Source organism: Trematosphaeria pertusa (genome assembly GCF_010094035.1).
Source record: "Trematosphaeria pertusa strain CBS 122368 unplaced genomic scaffold BU26scaffold_4, whole genome shotgun sequence".
In the NCBI taxonomy this organism is placed as follows: domain Eukaryota; kingdom Fungi; phylum Ascomycota; class Dothideomycetes; order Pleosporales; family Trematosphaeriaceae; genus Trematosphaeria; species Trematosphaeria pertusa.
The window spans coordinates 2,309,069-2,325,060 of record NW_022987215.1 but is presented as its reverse complement, the minus strand read 5'-3'; the positions used below and the strand labels follow the sequence as shown (position 1 = coordinate 2,325,060).

Below are 15,992 nucleotides of genomic sequence, written 5' to 3'. Positions count from 1 at the left end.
TACAAAAAATCATTGTGGCTTCGGCTTCGGTATCTTGAACGGATGCGCTTCCGTATTGAAGACGAAATCGTCCAGACTGATTGTGTTGGGCGGGCTGAAGATGAGGTAGAAATACTTGAGCGTTTCGGCCATCCAGAAACTCTGTTTCCATATCAGCAACAGTCGTATGCGAATTTGCTTTGAATAGGGTAAGCTTACCTCCATGGAATCCTGCCTGGGCGGCTTTTCCGCACTAACGTCCAACAGCGCCGAATTCCCAATATCCGTATCCGTGGCGCTCTGAATCGCCGTCCACATATCCCACGCGGCGGCCTGCCAGCTCTGCTCGCCGGTAATTCTGTACATTATGAACACGCTCTCGATCGCCTCCGGTCTCAGTATATACCGCCTATCATCAATTGACGTGAAGCCTTTTGGTAACCGCAGGTTTGCGATGTTCTTCAAGGGATCCTGGGTATTGTCTAGATCGGCCCTTTTCGCAACTTCCTCTTTCCACACCTGCTCGCTCCACGTGCACTCCGTCATGTTGGGGCACTTGTACAGGTGCGACACTTCGGGCATTATGCCTGCAGGCGAGGCTTTGTACGCCCAGACGCAGGTGTCGGTTAGTTTGCGGCCGACTGTGACGTGCTCAGGCTGCTCGAAGAGCTTCCCTCCAAGCGCAAACATGCCTCCTGCGTAGCAGGACAGATGCTGTAGTTCAGGGTTCAAATGCGCGGTGGAGCCTTCGGCGCGTACGAAGCCAGTACCTAACATGTCGGTGTTCTCGGGCGTCATGGGCCGGTAGAGCGTGTGCTTGATTGCGGTTTCCATGGCCTTCTCGTACAGCTTCTTATATACCGGCTCGAGGCCTCCGAGGAGAGCGAACGTCTTGGAGAAGTACTCGTACGTGCTGTCCGCCATCGAGGCAAGCGTGAAGCCAGAGTCCTTGGTCAGGTCGGGCTTCCTGGCGTTGACAACGATGGGCCACATGCCGGGCAGCTTTGTGCCCATTTGCTGCTTGTTTAGCAGCGCGGTGACGCGGTTGGCGGCATCGTACCATTTCGGGTCTCCGGTGAGCTGCGAAAGGCGCGTGAACTCCATGGTAAAAGATCCAAGTTCCGCGAGCAAGACGGTCTCATCAGCGGACTGCTTCTCCCCCTCGCCAGCGTTGTGGAAATCCCAGCGTGTAATGGGCATATGGTTCGGCGTGTCGAACGCATGATACAGCATCTCGCCAACCTCTTTCGCCTTCTTGAGCAGCCTCTCATCCCCACTCAATTCATATGCCGCCAATAGCCCACCCAAGTGCCTGATATTCGTCTCAAACATATTGACCTTCTCCAGCGGCGTGTATCCAAAATTGATCTTCTCGACATCCTTGATAGCGCTTGTGAATTCTTCCTTGAAGCCCATTATGTATAATGTATCCAGTGCATCGATCATCGTAGCTGCCCAGCCGCCGAACGGGTCCTCCGACCCGCCAGATATAGGCTTCAGTTCATCGTGCATCCACGCCTTCTTTCTGTAATTCCTCCAGCATTTCATAAACTGCTTCTTGACCTCTTCTTGCCTCGTCTCCCGTATGTTCTTCGATATGACGTCCTCGTCTTCGAACTTGTGCTGTATCCGTGGCAGAGGGGTCGGTTCGCTCGTAGGCAGCTGCGCCATTTCCGAAGTCGCAACGGGATAGTTCATAGCGACCTTGGCCCAGTCGTAGGACTTGAGCGGCGGTTTCTGTTTCGGTTTGTCCGGCTTCTTAGGCTCGCCTTTCTTGCCATCTTTCGGCGGTGGGCTAGTGTCGTACGGGAAGCTCAAAGAGTAGAGCATGTAAAGGAAAAAGGCTGCAATAGCCGTGTATAGGCCGTACCTCTTGATTAAGGCCATCGTGGAGGAGAATTAGAGTATAATGTACATGAAGAGAAGGGAAAGCACAGGGATGCGGGAGGCCGACGAGTGCGGCATCGAGAAGGTGAAATGGGCATAAGGCGCTGATGCACCGCCTGGATTTTTGGACCCTGCCAAGACGGGAAACATGGGAAAAGGTGGGAAAGTGGGCCCCTGAACGGCAGCACGAGCACTATCTCGACTCTTTGGATCTTGACAACACCACATTCTTTGATGGTGATACCGATACTCTGTGACACAGACTCGTGGTGCCCGACGACATGTCTCAGCAGTGGTAAATGGCGCTCAGTCGTGTCACTTTCAGCCAAGCCACGCTTACAGCAGCCTCGTCATTGTTTCTCCGCAGTGGACTCTAGATATGAATTTTCTATCCTCTTACTCCACTGGAGGTACCACTTTCTCCAACCATACGCACAGATCTCTCAACTCCACGCCGCTCATCACATGTCCCATACCTTCGTACTCTTTCACCGTCAATTTCTCCTCCTCGACGCCGCACTCCAGCACCTTATTTGCGCAGATTGTCAGATATCTTTTCGGCACCAGCATGTCCCTCGTGCCCCTTGCGAGGAAGACGCTAGTATGATCATTGGATGGCGCCGGCAGACCCACTTCATCCCTCAGTGCAGGTATCTTATCCGCCTGTGGCAGATAGCCGGACAGGCCGACTAACCAACCTAAGTGACCAGCATATTTGGTAGATGTCAGGCCGGTGAGCAGCGCCATTGCGTGACCTTGAGAGAAGCCGCCGAGGATGATTCGTTCTACCGGGATGCCCTCAAGTACCAGGCTGTCTACCAACGATACGATGTAGATCATGCTAGCTTTCATGCCCTCCTCGTCTTCCTCATCGTCGAGCTCAGGTCGTGTTGGCGGGAATGGCGAAAGTCTAGTCGGGGTGAACCAGGCCATTGTCATGGCGTCGCGATTCTCGAGCGCATTAGGGAGGACCCATTTCATGTAAGGTAGCTTCCCGGCGGCCTGAAATTGCTGTGCTATGTCTATGCTTGGGATTAGTTGTTCGAAGTTGCTAGTGAGAGCAACAGCCTATATACTGACTGGCGACCCCTGTTGCGTCATCTCCAAGACCGTGGATAAATATGAAGGCTGCGGACTTGGAGACGTGGCTCGGCGGCGCCAAGGGATGAAGGATGATCGGAGGCTTCTGTTCGGTAGACATTTGATCCACTGGAAATTCTCAGACAGACTGATCCAATGGCAAAGAGTGATTCGTCAACGCCTTTAGAAGGATAACCTGCGGCAGTGCCAGAGCAAAGCAAAAAGCGGGATGACCAACATTAGAGGTATACGCGTAGACAAGAAGCCCGGGCTGCATTATTTCGGCCGTTGTTGCCAGATAGTGCTAGCCACCGCTACCCCGCTCGCTTTCGGACATTCTGGTGAACGCGTCAGCACGTGATCGTGCATCTTCAAATTGATCGGAAGCTGCACCCTAGATTCTCAACACCAACATCAACACCATGCCGCACGTCGAAGTGCTCCCAAATTCAGCTGCATCCGTCGCTCCGGGATGGACGTATGTCGTTGACACCGGCTACGACCCTTCTAAAATCGCCATCAACCCGAAGAACAAAAAGCGCGTCGCAGCGCATCCCGGAGGTGCACGGGGCGAGCACGAGCTCACCTCGAGGCAACAGCTAGCTATCTCACGACGCATAGCGGAGCTGAATAAGGATAATGATCCCAAGCAGAACATACAGATACCGGGGAAGACGTGTACGTCGCATAATCGGTAAATTGCGACGTGGTTTGCTGACGAGCGCTCAAGCTACTCCGAAGACGCAGAACGCACGCAGAATTATACAATACCAGCGACAGATCAAACACTGGCTCGATGATGAGGAGGCACAGCTCTCTGCTCCCCCACCGAGGGGCGCGACGGCAGCGTCGCGAATAGCCGCACAACCATTGCGCAGATCAAGCACCATGCCTTCCATTCCTCCAACGCCTTCCGAAGCAACCCCAGGACCAGCGCCTTCGACAATACCGCGTCCAGTCCACAGAGAAACCGATGATGATATCCTGATGTCCATCGAGCGCTCTATGCCACCACCGCTGAACCCAGTCGAGCTTGAGGCTCTCCTCTCCGCACCTCCGCTCTCATACGCTGCATCACACGTCGGACCACCGCCTGCGAATGGCCCGCCGCCGCGACATTTCTGTGACAATTGTGGATATTGGGGCAAGATCAAGTGCTTGCGGTGCGGAGCTAGGGTTTGCGGTTTGGAGTGCAAAGACGCGCATGAGGCAACTCGCTGCTTAAAGTGGGCGTGATCGGGAATTGGTCCAGGATGGAATCCAATTCCGACGACTACAAGACTTGAAAAGGGGATAAGCAAAAGTATCAAGTGGCATTACTATCTTCGAGCGAAGGAAGCTTTTAAAGTTTCTTTTTGGCCAGATATCTATTCCTCGATTCGGTCCACCATCAGCCTATCCTGCTAGTACTGGAATGTCTGCCCTACCAGTTTCTCGCTGAGCTTCCACAGCTTCTCGACATCCTCCGGGTTCGTTGCAGTGGGTTTGACATTGTCGGACAGATTTCCGTCCTCGAGGTACGCGCCATTGTAGTCTAGAGCATCCGTCAGCAATGGTCCAAAATGTCATCGGAGCATGGTCCTACCCTCAAGCCTTGGGTCAAACGCTGCGACAACGTGCGTCGCTGAGCACTCATCGAGCGTTTTCAGATCGAAACTGGCGTCGTCTTCGCCGAGCGGATCGCCAATCTCCTTGTCTCGTGCCTTCAAGGCTGCAAAATCCGCCTCTCCCAGTCCAGGTCCCAGCGACGTCCCAAAGGTGACGCCAGGGTGAAGGGCATATGCGCGTAAGCCCTTCGACCCTAGCTTTTGCGCAAGAGCCTTCGTAAAGAGAATATTTGAGGCTTTGCTCTGCCCATAAGCCTGCCATTGGTCGTACGCCTTTCCGTCCTGAAAATTCCAATCATCAAACCGCACTGGGCCGAGCCGGTGGCCGTCGCTGCTCACGTTGACGATGCGTGGATTTTTCGAGGCTAAGATCTTCGACATGATCAGGTTCGTGAACAAAAAGTGGCCGATGTGGTTCGATCCAAACTGGTTCTCAATCCCTTCCTCCGTCGTCTTGTACGGTCCCGCCATGACACCCGCTGAATTCACAACGACATCGATATTCTCCGGATAAGCAAGGACCTCTTTCGCAGCTTCTCGGATCTGCTTTTGCGACGCCAGGTCCAAGGCTAGAACGCGCGTTTCTACGCCTGCGCTTGCGGGATCCGATTTTATCTTCTCAGCGGTGGCTTGGACTTTAGAAGGTGTGCGGCCTGCTAGGATGAGTAGGGTAGGCTTGTACTTTGCGATTGTTTCGACGAATTGGGCGCCCAACCCGCCAGGAGACACGCCCGTGGTTAGGACGACTTTGCCTGCTATGCTAGAGGCATTGTCGGCGGCGATGCCTGAAGCCGTAGCGTTCTGGCGGTTGTATGGAAGGGGTGATTGGGCTGCCATAGTGTAGTGGAGATTTGATGAAAGTTAAGAATGAAAAAGTCTCCGAAAGCTCGGAAAGGACTGCTATGGTGCAGGAACTGCGATCCTCATATATTCGACCCTGACCGAGCAGGTTTGTGAGGTCCTCTTACGCCCCACACATTCCGCAACGCCTAGCCGACGGATTTCGGAGCTTCACTAAACACCATTCTATCCAGGCAGCGGAACTCTGTCCAACGATGGAGGTAGACACGCCACTCTCGCGGATACGGAACATTTCGCATGTATGCCCGCGATCTGCACACGGTGATGTCACTAAACTCCGTCTAAGTCCGTCGAATGGGTTCACTCGTAGGCGGGTCATCAGACGCGCAACGTGTTGGCGCGTGAGGTTGGATTACAAGAAGCAGATGCATACCTTTAGCCAGGAGGATTGATATTGAAAAAAAGTCAAACAATCTGTTATCAGAGAGTGGAGATTGAGGTTGGCTTGCTGTGCTAGAGTGATACTGACGGGCGCCTTACTCAGCACATCCTTATCGATAACAGCATGAAGTACTACAACCAAACTTCCGCTTGCACACAATATCGCCACTATTCTCACCTCCGCACACGCAGCCTCCCAAACTCCTAAACCCGCAACTTCTAAGATGGTCCGCCACAAGAAAGACTTCAAATCAGGCAAAAAGTACACCAACCCGCCACGAACACGTCCGCCCCGCCCCGGCGACGAAGAAAATGGAGACGATGATACGTCCACCCCAGCCGCACCGAAAGCACCTAAGCCCGCATGTTGGGATCTCGGGCACTGCGACGCAAAGCGCTGCTCTGGGAAGCGCCTCATGCGTCTCGGGCTCCTACGAGAGCTCCACGTAGGGCAGAAATTCGCAGGCGTGGTTATCTCGCCCAAAGGCAAGAAGATTCTGAGCCGCGAGGATAACGAGCTGCTGGAGATGTACGGCGCGGCTGTCGTGGAAGCGAGCTGGAAGAGGATAGACGAGGTGCCGTTTGGGAAGATAGGTGGCAAGTGCGAGAGGTTGCTGCCGTATCTTGTGGCGGCGAATCCGACGAATTATGGGAAGCCGTGGCGGTTGAACTGTGTGGAGGCGCTGGCAGCGAGCTATTATATCTGCGGACACCCTGAGTGGGCCGAGGACATACTGAGCTCGTTCAGCTATGGTGAGGCGTTTCTGGACATTAACGCGGCGCTTCTGAAGAGGTACTCCGCGTGCCAGAATGAGGAGGAGATCAAGAAGGCGGAAGAGGTATGGTTGGCAAAGATTGAGAGGGAGTATGTGGATAATAGGGCCGAGAAGGAGGATGGGGGTGAAGAGGATGCTTGGGCAGGCGGGAACATGAATAGGAGGCAGATAGATTTCTCGGACGAGGAAGACGAAGACGGAGAGGACAAAGAAGGAGAAGAGAGCGAAGAGGAGATTGACCGCCGGAACCCGTACAACATTCCTGAACCCTCAGATGACGAAGAAGAGATGGCAGAACTACGTCGACGCGTTCTAGCTTCTAAGCCGTTCGTCAACCCAACGCCCAAAGCAGCGGATGACGAGAGGAAGCAGCCAGAGCGAATAGCACGGACGGAACCTATACCACCGAAGGATAAGGATGACGATGACGATGGATCTGGGTCTGCACCGGAACACGACGGGTTAGACGAGGAATTCGACAGCTTCATGGCTGCACAGCCGACCACCGACCGGACGGGGATCCAAGGGAAGCAGCGACAAAAGGCGATGGACAAGAAGGCGACTGCCACTTTTACTAGTGCGAGCTTAAAGGCGCCGAGCAGACGGCAGTAGCTTTTGGCCTACTCAAGCTTGCTGCTCTGCGAAGGGCACGGCGAACCTTGCCCATATACTATGACTCGCAGAACATAAGATGAGGGGGCCAAACACTTGGTCTCTACCTTTCTGAACATACGCATCAAGGCTATCGCATATGCAAGTTCACGGCTACTTTTAATGAATCTGTGACGTCGGCCTTGGCACTGATTCCTAATGAGACTGTGCCACATACCCTCCCTCTATATACATCAATTTAACCTAACTCCAATGAACTCCTGTGCCTCGCAACATCTTTGTAGATACTATCATCACGATGAGAATTTTCGCCTTTATAACGGCCGATATCACGCCCGAGGTACGTTCTCACGAAGCCCAATGCTCGCACTTGTAAACCTAGGCAGGTACCAAAAATACCAGTACTCACAGCATCAACTTCTAGGAATGGGCCGATTTTGCAACAACTGCCGCCGTTCCCCCTCAAATCCGATTCCCCGAACCCTTAGTCCCATACGTTCTCGTCCATTCCCCCTCGCAGCAAGATCTCACATCTGCGACCACTTCGATCAGCACCTCCATCACGACCTCCTTCAAAGGCACGCCATGGCTCGAAATCAAGGACATCTTCCTTACGCTCACCGCTCACCCAATCCACAACACGATATACACGGATTTCTTCCTCATTCTAGACGAGCAGTCGAAGAAAGACCGCAAGGTCATTCTTGTGCAATGCGAATTGGAGTACGCGGGGCCTGACGGCGCAGGGTACGCGGGTCCTAGCGATAAGGATGATATAGTGAAGTTCCTGGTGTGGAAGATGCACCGCGTGCCGTTTGAGATGGCGTGGCACACGTCCGACCTGTTGATGGAGCGTGATGGGCAGCTGGAGGAGCCGTGGCTGAAGGAGGTGGCTTGGGAGGAGCAGGAGAAGGAGGCTTGAGGAAGGCAATGGAATGGATGGGTGGGGATTGGGGGTGGTTTCGATGGCGTATGGTATGCCCTTTTTCGTTGGCTGGAAGTGCGGTTTGAAATGTGCATTTGGTACTTCGCGGGTGTTTTAAGCGGTCACCTTGCAGTTTGAATTTGGTGCTGCGCGCCTCTTACTCTGGGGGTTTTTCTTTTCACTTTCCAATGCCTCCTTTCATAAAAAAAATCACCGTGCTGCAATGCCAGAATATAGTAGTGCTGAACTTATCAAAGGAAAGTAAGACAAGAAAAGCCCACTCCACGCTGGAGCCTCCCCCATTCATCGAACCATTTGCAAAGATAGAGTAAATCCGAACCCCGCTTCATAGCGCGTTTCACGCAGCCCGTATTAAAAAAGGACAATTCTACTCAACTGCGATGCTTTTCTCCCGTACGTAGCGCTTGCCTTGACGATTTACTCAAGTAGTTCTTCGCGAATATGAGGAGAAAGGGGCATGGCGAGACAAAACGTATTTACTAGGACTTAGCTAGCTACACGGCGCGCGCTGACGAGAAGTTTGATAAAACGTGGACGTAGGCGATATGAGTGATCTGGAACAGGCCTGAAAAAGCATCCATGGAAGAACTGACGAGAACGTCATGCACCCGGCATCCTAGTAAAGAATATGACAGGTCATGACGGCTGAGGTACGCAGGAGGAACAGCGGCGAACTTGAAAGCCTCAAGATTATGCATTGCGAAGAAAACGCTAATCCCCGACGCCCGCGTGATTGTATGTATGATGAATGCCCCTGTTCTGAACGCCTAGAAATGCACCGCAAAATTTCACCAGAACACTACAGACACCAACCATACAACTCCCTATTTCCTAGTCCCTCAACCAACCCAACCTACACTCGCGCCCTCTCCCACAATCCCCTCTACTATTTATACACTAGAACCCCTCCAAACACTCCCCCACTACACTCTCCAACATCCTCAACCCATAAAACTCCGCCGCCCTCCCATAAACCCCCAACCTCTTCTTCATCTCCCCCTTCTGTCTCGTACCCACCCACTCACCCGCGCACGCACAATGCTCCATGAACTCATTACTCCGTAGCCTTCCACATTTCCCACACTTCAGATCCTGCGTCGTCCACTCGAGGACGAGTTTCTGCACCTCAGCGACCAGGTTTTCCTCAATGCGGAGCTTGTCGTAGGGCGAGGAGCAGGAGTCGCATTTCCATTTGGGTAAAGCGGCAGGGGTGGCGTCTGAGGATGGAGGCGGGAGCAGCGAGGAGTCCCGGCAGAGGTCCAGATCGCGCGTCGATGTGCACTCGTCGCAGATGACGCCGCGAACAAGGAGAGAGGCGCTGGGGTTTTGGAACGAGCCTTCGGCGCTGAATTCGCGGATGTCGAAGAGGTTCAGCAATTCCTTCCTTAGCAAGCGCACTTCGAGCGTGATTGCACGGTCTAGGCTGAGGACTTGCATGAGCGATTTGACGAGTTGGAGGGTGGCGTTTTGCAGGTCGAGGTGGCTGCCTGGGAGGGAGGGGAAGACGTAGTCGCCTGCTAGCTCGGGGTGCAAGATTTCTGTGTGCTGGCGCCGGAGGAGGGTGGATATTTGTTTGAATAGCGGTTTGGTGAAAGTCTTGGGTAGAATTTGCGTCATCTCGTTCGGGTCTATGGTTAAGGGGCGGAGCGGGATCTGCGTGAGCCGCGGCGTGCTGCCGTCCGCATTAGGAGGCGGACGTTTGCGAGCATGCATCAGCTCTATGAACTCGACGATCCAGTCATAGAAGACGGCCTGGAAAGTCGGCGGGAGAAATTGCGCGAGCTGCCAGTGCATGATACTTTCCAGCGTCTGATTCTCCTCTTCGACGATCTTCGGGCAGCCTATCCCACCGTAGTTGAATTCATCGTACCACACTAAGTAATCCCAATACTCTTTAATCTCCAGATCGAGGAAGTTGAAGAGCGGCTTGGCTTGGATGGTCTTCAAGATGTACTGGCTGTACGCGTACGCGTTTCCGACCTCAGCTTTGGTCGTTTGGAGCAGTAGGCGATTGGGTGACGCGAAGACGATGTGCGAGCCTACGCGCTTGAAGTCCGTCATGAGTTGCTGTAGCGCTTTCTTGGACATCATCTGCACGTAGTAGTGCAGGGAGCGGTCATACAGGAAGGAGCCTGGGCTGCTGACCCAGCGGACGAGGTGCTGGACCATGACGTCGGCCATGTAGTCACCATTGGCGGCCTGATTCCACCATGCTTTGACCATCTCGCGCAGAACGGTGATGCCTGCGGTGGCGAAAGCATTGTCGGAATAGATGACGTTGGTGCCGTCGTTGGCGGCGTCGTAGGAGGGTGCCGCGGGATTGAAGGAAACGGAGTCTGCGCCTTCGAGATCGTTGATCAGAGATGAGGAGAGGATGGTGTTGATAGCTAGGTGGCGGACGTTGAGGTCAATGCAGACGGATGAGTAGGTGCCTGGATTATTGATAGAAGGCATTTCGACCGTCTCCAATGGTGCAAGGATATCGTCTTTTTCGTAGCCAGCGTGGTCCGGTTTAGGCTGCGCTGACCACCAGAGAATAACCCTCTCCTTCTGAAGTCTCCTGGCATATGCCACGTCGATGAGGAACCGCGGATCGTTGCTCTCGAGATTGCAGAGTGGTATGTCCCCATATCGAGCGAGCTCCGTAAGGTGCGATACCCATGAGCCGAGATCAAGATAGTGACCCACCAAGCGTTTCGCGATGAATGACTGCCAACCCAGAGGTGGTAGTTGCTTGTCCGATTCGTCTGATTTCAGTGGGAGGACGGGGAGATCTTTGAGCAACGGAATGTCGTGGGACAGTAAGGCATGGTTTGGCGATTGGATGACCACAAGGACTGGCCCACCTTCTTCCGCCTTCATCTTCTTGATCGCATCGCCTATCTCGAGCAACGCCTTCCGCCGCGTTGTCACTGTCGTGGTGCGGAAGTGCACGTCATCTTGGTACTCCAAGGAGGTCTGCCACGGTTCGCCGCCATTATCCTCTAGCCGCCTCTGGAGTGCTTCGCTGTAAATGCGATCCACATTCGGCATTCCTTGAATATCCTTTGACTTATTCTGGATGATGATGTGCGCATAGCTCTTGGACGTGGAGAACAACGCATAGATGTTCCGATCTCCGCTGCTGACATGGTACAGGTAAAGATAGCTGATCGCCGCTTGTGAAAGGTACGGTTTCTGAGACGGTACCCTTCGCAGGGCAGACAAGTCAAAACCTTGCTCCAGACCCTTACCAAGGACGCCCTTCTGCGTCTCGTCGAAGGTGCAGATGCTGCCAAGCTCGAGAATTGCGCGCAGGTTCAGAGGAACTTGCTTTTCGTAGACGCCTTCCACGCTAGGATGGTTGAAAAGAGCAGCAATCTTCTTCGACTCGCGGACGTACGTCTCTTCGGACATCTGTAGCTTGAATAGATGTATGGAAGGGTGTCCATTCGGTAACGTATGGTTGATCAGCTTCTCCACGCTACACCCGCTAATGGACACATCGGGAAGGTCCTCGCTTCTCAGGTTTAAGTAAATCTGGCGCGGTACGATGATCTTTAGCGTGTGTATCTTCTTGTCGATAAGGACGAACGCCTTCACCTCTCCCGGCGTGTCTGTCGGACGAAGCTGGATGAGCTGCCATGTGCTGATAAAGAGCAGCTCGGCCTGGTTCCTGAAGAAGCTACCAATAGCATCAGAGGCATCGACAGGCTTCTCTCCAAACAGCTGTCGTCGACGTTTCCGAGCCTGCCTCTGGATCTTCCACTTCTGTTTCTGGTACATGAGCCATCCAGAGTAGTCTTCGGTGATCGAAGGCATAACTTTGGGAAGGGCGGCGTACGGATCTGTCTGAACGGGTACTGCTGGCTCGGGTTCCTTCCGCTTCGAGACCATCTTGGTGACGACGCCTCTTTTGACCTGCGATTTAGGAGATAGCTTCGATCCTCCAAAATCCTCCAGATCAACCGCTACCCTGTTGTTCAGAACATTTGTATCCGCGTCCGTGAGAGCTTTCTTGTCGAACATGTCCGTCATCTTCTTCTGCTGAAATTTGTCGTCCTTTTGCCGTATCCTTCGGTCAAGCCAATCCGGATGAGGCACCCTGGGGCAAGGATTCCGCACTTTCTGCAACGCCGCAGGAATGGTGATGAGCTTCTGGATGACAGATGCCAGACGCTCGCGATAGTAATCCCAGTCAAGGATCGTTCGAGGGTCCATATCCGCAGGGTCCTCTTTCAGCCACTTCCTCAGAAAGTAGCGTTTGACCGATTCTTCAGCGGAGAAGATAGCAATGGGGACGGCGCGCTCCGTGACCGGTGCATTCTTGGGACGAGCTGAGATGATGTACTTGCAGTTCAGCCCTTTATCCTTGACCATTTGTTCGCCCAAGAACTCAGCGAGACGTTTAGCGGTGGTGATAGCAGTGGACTTCTGCGCTCCGTACTCTTCCAGCGTCTTTGTCATGTTCTTATTCTCCACGATGAGATCGATCAGCTCCTCGTTGGCCAGGGTAGCTCCGCGAGTGTCGAGGATGTCGAGCCAACGGTTGGCGACATCTGCAACCGCGCCGTACGTCTCTGTGAGTGTGGTTCCCTCCAAGAAGAACTTGAATATCTGAGCTTGGAAGTTCTTGATGAGCTTCAGTTCACCACGCCGCTTCACCTCGAAACCTTTCAGCTCGGCTAAACTACCATCGTGGTTGAAGACCGCATATCGCTTCTTCAAGTTCTTGTCCTCCTCTTTCGAGGTGGGGAGGATCATAGCCTTATAAGGGCCATCGACTTCGAAGAAGATGGAATTGTCGCTGTGCTTCTCATATCGGAAAGTTCCGGAGTCTATCAACGTCTCGTATTGATGGTTCGTGAACTTGGCGTGAACCAGGTGGTTCAGCATGACGCAGGGGTACGAGATGGCGATCTTCTTCCCATTGTTCATCTTGAAGGCAAAGTTCTCCGGGAAAGTCGCAGGAAGGATACACCAGATACCATCAGTATCCAGTTCCAGCGGTCGTCCAATTCTCTCCACCAGCTGTCGAGCCATCTGAATAATCCTGGCGCCAGTCAAGCAAGTAACGCCGGCCATTTCCAAAGAATACCATCGGGAACCTTTTCGCATGACGTAGCCGTAGAAACTGTTCAAAATGACCTTGTGGGCGAGCTGCATAGAATCGAACAGAATGATCATTTTCTTGGCTTCATCAACCTCCGCGGCGGGAGCACCAGCGGACTTGAGCGCTTCTGTCTTGCCTTTCCACACCTTCTGCTTCCCCTTGTAGTCGTATCGACGGTCTCGGAAGTCTCTGACAGTGTTGATGTAGAAGGGATTCTCGCGCTGGCAGATGATGGCTTCTCGCTCTATAGTCTTAGCGTCGTGTATCTTGTGGTAGATCTTCTTGCTGTACTCGGCCAACCGTTTCTTGATCAGATTGGCTTGTTCCTCGGCTGACAGGTCTTGGAATGTTCTTGACGGTGCATTTGGATGCTTTCCGGGAAATCTCTCGTTCTCCAATGCATTACGAACCATGTTGTATTCGTCACGCTTCGCCGGGAGGAACTCTCCTCTCCAAGACCATGGCATCCTCCGATCGCACGTTTTTCCAGGGCGATTGAAATCGCACGCTGCGCAGTCTGATTCCTTGATCATGGAATCGGGCTGAAGGCGGTTCGTCGTCATGATGTTCGGATACATGGAAGCGACGTCCAAATGGTAGATCAAAGGCCTCTCGTTCCGGTTCGGCGTTGCTTTCAACTGCATCAGCTTCTCCGCAACCTGAGCCTTGACCTCATCGTAGTTCGCCACATCTTCCAGTTTTTTCTTTTCCTCCACCGTGATGCTGAACTTCAGCGCGGCGTCAAGATCGTTGAGGAGCTCGTCGATGGCTTTCGGGTCAACGGCGAAGTTGTATGGGATATCGCTGCGGAAAACTCCGGCTTCAATACTCTCGACATGTCCCCCGACGTAGGTCTCGGACTCCAGCAGGTGGCCTTCCCAGAACGCCTCTTTTGGAGTTTGATGCTTGTTTGGAAGCACGATGCCCTTCTGATATGCCTGGACCATGAGCAACATCTCGCAAAGAGTCCCCGTACCTTTCCGGAGTGTGTCGTCCGGTCCTAGCGGGAGAATAGTACACAAGGCGAAAATGAAGGGGTGCACATATTTCATATACAAGTAGTATGTAGCGACAGCATCTGAAACTGAATACTCTGCAAGTGTTTGGGGTCGCTCGCTCGCGTACCTATTTTTTGTTAGAATAGCTTTTCTAAGAGGCATGTAATACTCACGGTGTCATCAACTCGGGATCCAGCTCATCGGGATCATAGCCCAGCTTCGCCACTGTGACGGCTTTGAGACCGCGACTTCCTTGAGGGAGGTAACTGTCTCGATTGACCCATGCAAATGCATCCAGATGTGCGCAGTAATTGCACTGGTAGATGTCCTCACTGTTCTTTCGAAAGCCAATCTCCTGGTACATGTCGATACCCTGAACGCTCGCTCTCGCTTCAACAAATGGCCAATCGAAGAAGTCTCCGTTATAGGTCACCATAACCGTAGGTTTGGCTTCTTTGATATGCTCAAAGAACCGCTCTATCACCGCCTTCTCGTCTGGTTCATTGAAGATCATGAAGGGACCTTGGTATTCCGGCTTTGGCGTGTAGTCGAAGTCCTGGATGTCCTCCGATACGATCTCGCGGTTGGTGATCAGGAATCCTTGGCCTTCGATCATATAGGAAATCATCATGATCTGATCGATGATAGGGTCGGGAAATTTCAGGGGCAGTTTCGTCGTCTCGATATCGTACGCCATGACCACCGGATCCGCCGGTGTGAGACGGTCTTCTATGCAGGAGATGGATATTACGCCGTGCTTTGCTTCCACTGTGTACCACTTTCCAATTCGTATATCTAGTGTTGTCAGCACGAGCTTCCCAAGAACGATTTGCCAATTCACCTTTGTCGATAGCTACTCGTACATGGTAGGGAACGTCATATTCCCGGATATCTACAATGAAATCGCTGGCATCAATCGTGGCCGTAGGTCGTTTCTCATACTCTAGATCGTCATCGAAAATATCAAAGCCAGCATTCGTGCTGTATGCAGTTAGCACGCTCACCCTCCAACACTTTTCTGAATCACTTACCTGGCAACTTCGGCATATGTATCCATGGCATTAACATTCTTCTTGTTCTTCTCCACAATCGGGCTGACCACCTTCCTCACAGCCAGCAGGTCGCTCACATTAGCGAAACTCAGCTGCAAGAAAGTCCGCCGGTATCCCGTAAGATGATTCGGCATACTGAGGTCCTCCTTCTCCACCCTCTTTATGCTCTTGACGAGGCCCTCAAACGCTCTTCTACACCACTCCTCCACCTCTGGCTCTTTCCCCTTCTTCACAGCGAGCAGGAAGTAAGGATCGTACTCCAATGTCGCTTTGAACGTATCGCCGTCCTCGCCTATGAAGTAGTAGTCCACGCCCGCTTTCCCACCAGGCACGTTCTCATCCTCGACGGTTGTTGAATGCATGTTGCAGAGCCATCCTATTCGCTTCTTGCCGGACTCGTAGCGGGGAAAGCCCATGGACTCATCGATGCGATTTGCAAGACGTGTGGCTTCAATCTTTTCGTTCTGTGAGGTCGCTTCGGAGCTGCGCAGCGTAGAGGCGTCGACTGTCTTCGGCTTTCGAGGAGCGTATGAAGTATTGCTATGCTTGCCCACCCGGCGAAAGGGCTGGCCTGCTCGTCGAGGCGCCATGGTGTGAGGGAAGGGAGGTAAAGGTGGAATAAAGCGTGTTCTATGCAATTCGAGGTATCATTTGCGCGATCGAAGAACCGAAGGAACCCGGGTATCGAGAATTAGTGTCGTTGGTATGCGGTGGAAGATGT

General features: G+C 53.0%; 6 protein-coding genes across 6 annotated transcripts; 2 read left to right on the top strand and 4 right to left on the bottom strand.

Annotated features, from left to right (window-relative positions):
- Nucleotides 1-9: 9 nt before the first annotated feature.
- Nucleotides 10-1,866, bottom strand: BU26DRAFT_562271 (glycoside hydrolase family 47 protein; the record flags this gene model as incomplete). Its single annotated transcript, XM_033833011.1, has 2 exons — nt 10-141; nt 199-1,866. 2 exons carry the CDS (start codon nt 1,864-1,866, stop codon nt 10-12), a joined length of 1,800 nt encoding a protein of 599 aa, XP_033687540.1.
- A 198-nt stretch (nt 1,867-2,064) lies between these two features.
- BU26DRAFT_258438 (acyl-protein thioesterase 1) lies at nt 2,065-3,408 on the bottom strand. The gene is made up of 4 exons (XM_033821229.1): nt 3,340-3,408; nt 3,185-3,284; nt 2,947-3,075; nt 2,065-2,888 (listed from the first exon to the last, which is right to left on the bottom strand). The coding sequence occupies exons 3-4, from the start codon at nt 3,065-3,067 to the stop codon at nt 2,263-2,265; spliced, it is 747 nt and encodes a 248-aa protein (XP_033687539.1). The 5' UTR covers nt 3,068-3,075; nt 3,185-3,284; nt 3,340-3,408; the 3' UTR covers nt 2,065-2,262.
- Nucleotides 3,361-4,641, top strand: BU26DRAFT_549101 (uncharacterized protein). Its single transcript, XM_033831977.1, has 2 exons — nt 3,361-3,624; nt 3,677-4,641. Exons 1-2 carry the CDS (start codon nt 3,369-3,371, stop codon nt 4,180-4,182), a joined length of 762 nt encoding a protein of 253 aa, XP_033687538.1. The 5' UTR covers nt 3,361-3,368; the 3' UTR covers nt 4,183-4,641.
- BU26DRAFT_517137 (short-chain dehydrogenase) lies at nt 4,350-5,621 on the bottom strand (the record flags this gene model as incomplete). The annotated part of the gene is made up of 2 exons (XM_033828503.1): nt 4,532-5,621; nt 4,350-4,480 (listed from the first exon to the last, which is right to left on the bottom strand). Exons 1-2 carry the CDS (start codon nt 5,388-5,390, stop codon nt 4,350-4,352), a joined length of 990 nt encoding a protein of 329 aa, XP_033687537.1. The 5' UTR covers nt 5,391-5,621.
- A 398-nt stretch (nt 5,622-6,019) lies between these two features.
- On the top strand, nt 6,020-8,386 carry BU26DRAFT_549099 (DUF367-domain-containing protein; the record flags this gene model as incomplete). The annotated part of the gene is made up of 3 exons (XM_033831976.1): nt 6,020-7,148; nt 7,468-7,523; nt 7,608-8,386. 3 exons carry the CDS (start codon nt 6,020-6,022, stop codon nt 8,103-8,105), a joined length of 1,683 nt encoding a protein of 560 aa, XP_033687536.1. The 3' UTR covers nt 8,106-8,386.
- A 425-nt stretch (nt 8,387-8,811) lies between these two features.
- BU26DRAFT_602895 (DNA polymeras-like protein epsilon) lies at nt 8,812-15,988 on the bottom strand. Its single transcript, XM_033835389.1, has 4 exons — nt 15,251-15,988; nt 15,061-15,200; nt 14,393-15,014; nt 8,812-14,346 (listed from the first exon to the last, which is right to left on the bottom strand). Exons 1-4 carry the CDS (start codon nt 15,859-15,861, stop codon nt 9,027-9,029), a joined length of 6,693 nt encoding a protein of 2,230 aa, XP_033687535.1. The 5' UTR covers nt 15,862-15,988; the 3' UTR covers nt 8,812-9,026.
- Between the last annotated feature and the right edge of the window lie 4 nt (nt 15,989-15,992).

Coding starts and splice junctions, on each gene's coding strand:
- BU26DRAFT_602895 (XM_033835389.1), bottom strand. CDS start 15,861: ATGGCGCCTCGACGAGCAGGCCAGCCCTTTCGCCGGGTGGGCAAGCAT. Junction 15,015..15,060: donor ACGAGTAGCTATCGACAAAG/GTGAATTGGCAA, acceptor TGACAACACTAG/ATATACGAATTGGAAAGTGG. Junction 14,347..14,392: donor GATCCCGAGTTGATGACACC/GTGAGTATTACA, acceptor AACAAAAAATAG/GTACGCGAGCGAGCGACCCC.
- BU26DRAFT_549101 (XM_033831977.1), top strand. CDS start 3,369: ATGCCGCACGTCGAAGTGCTCCCAAATTCAGCTGCATCCGTCGCTCCG. Junction 3,625..3,676: donor ACAGATACCGGGGAAGACGT/GTACGTCGCATA, acceptor CGAGCGCTCAAG/CTACTCCGAAGACGCAGAAC.
- BU26DRAFT_258438 (XM_033821229.1), bottom strand. CDS start 3,067: ATGTCTACCGAACAGAAGCCTCCGATCATCCTTCATCCCTTGGCGCCG. Junction 2,889..2,946: donor TGACGCAACAGGGGTCGCCA/GTCAGTATATAG, acceptor TCCCAAGCATAG/ACATAGCACAGCAATTTCAG.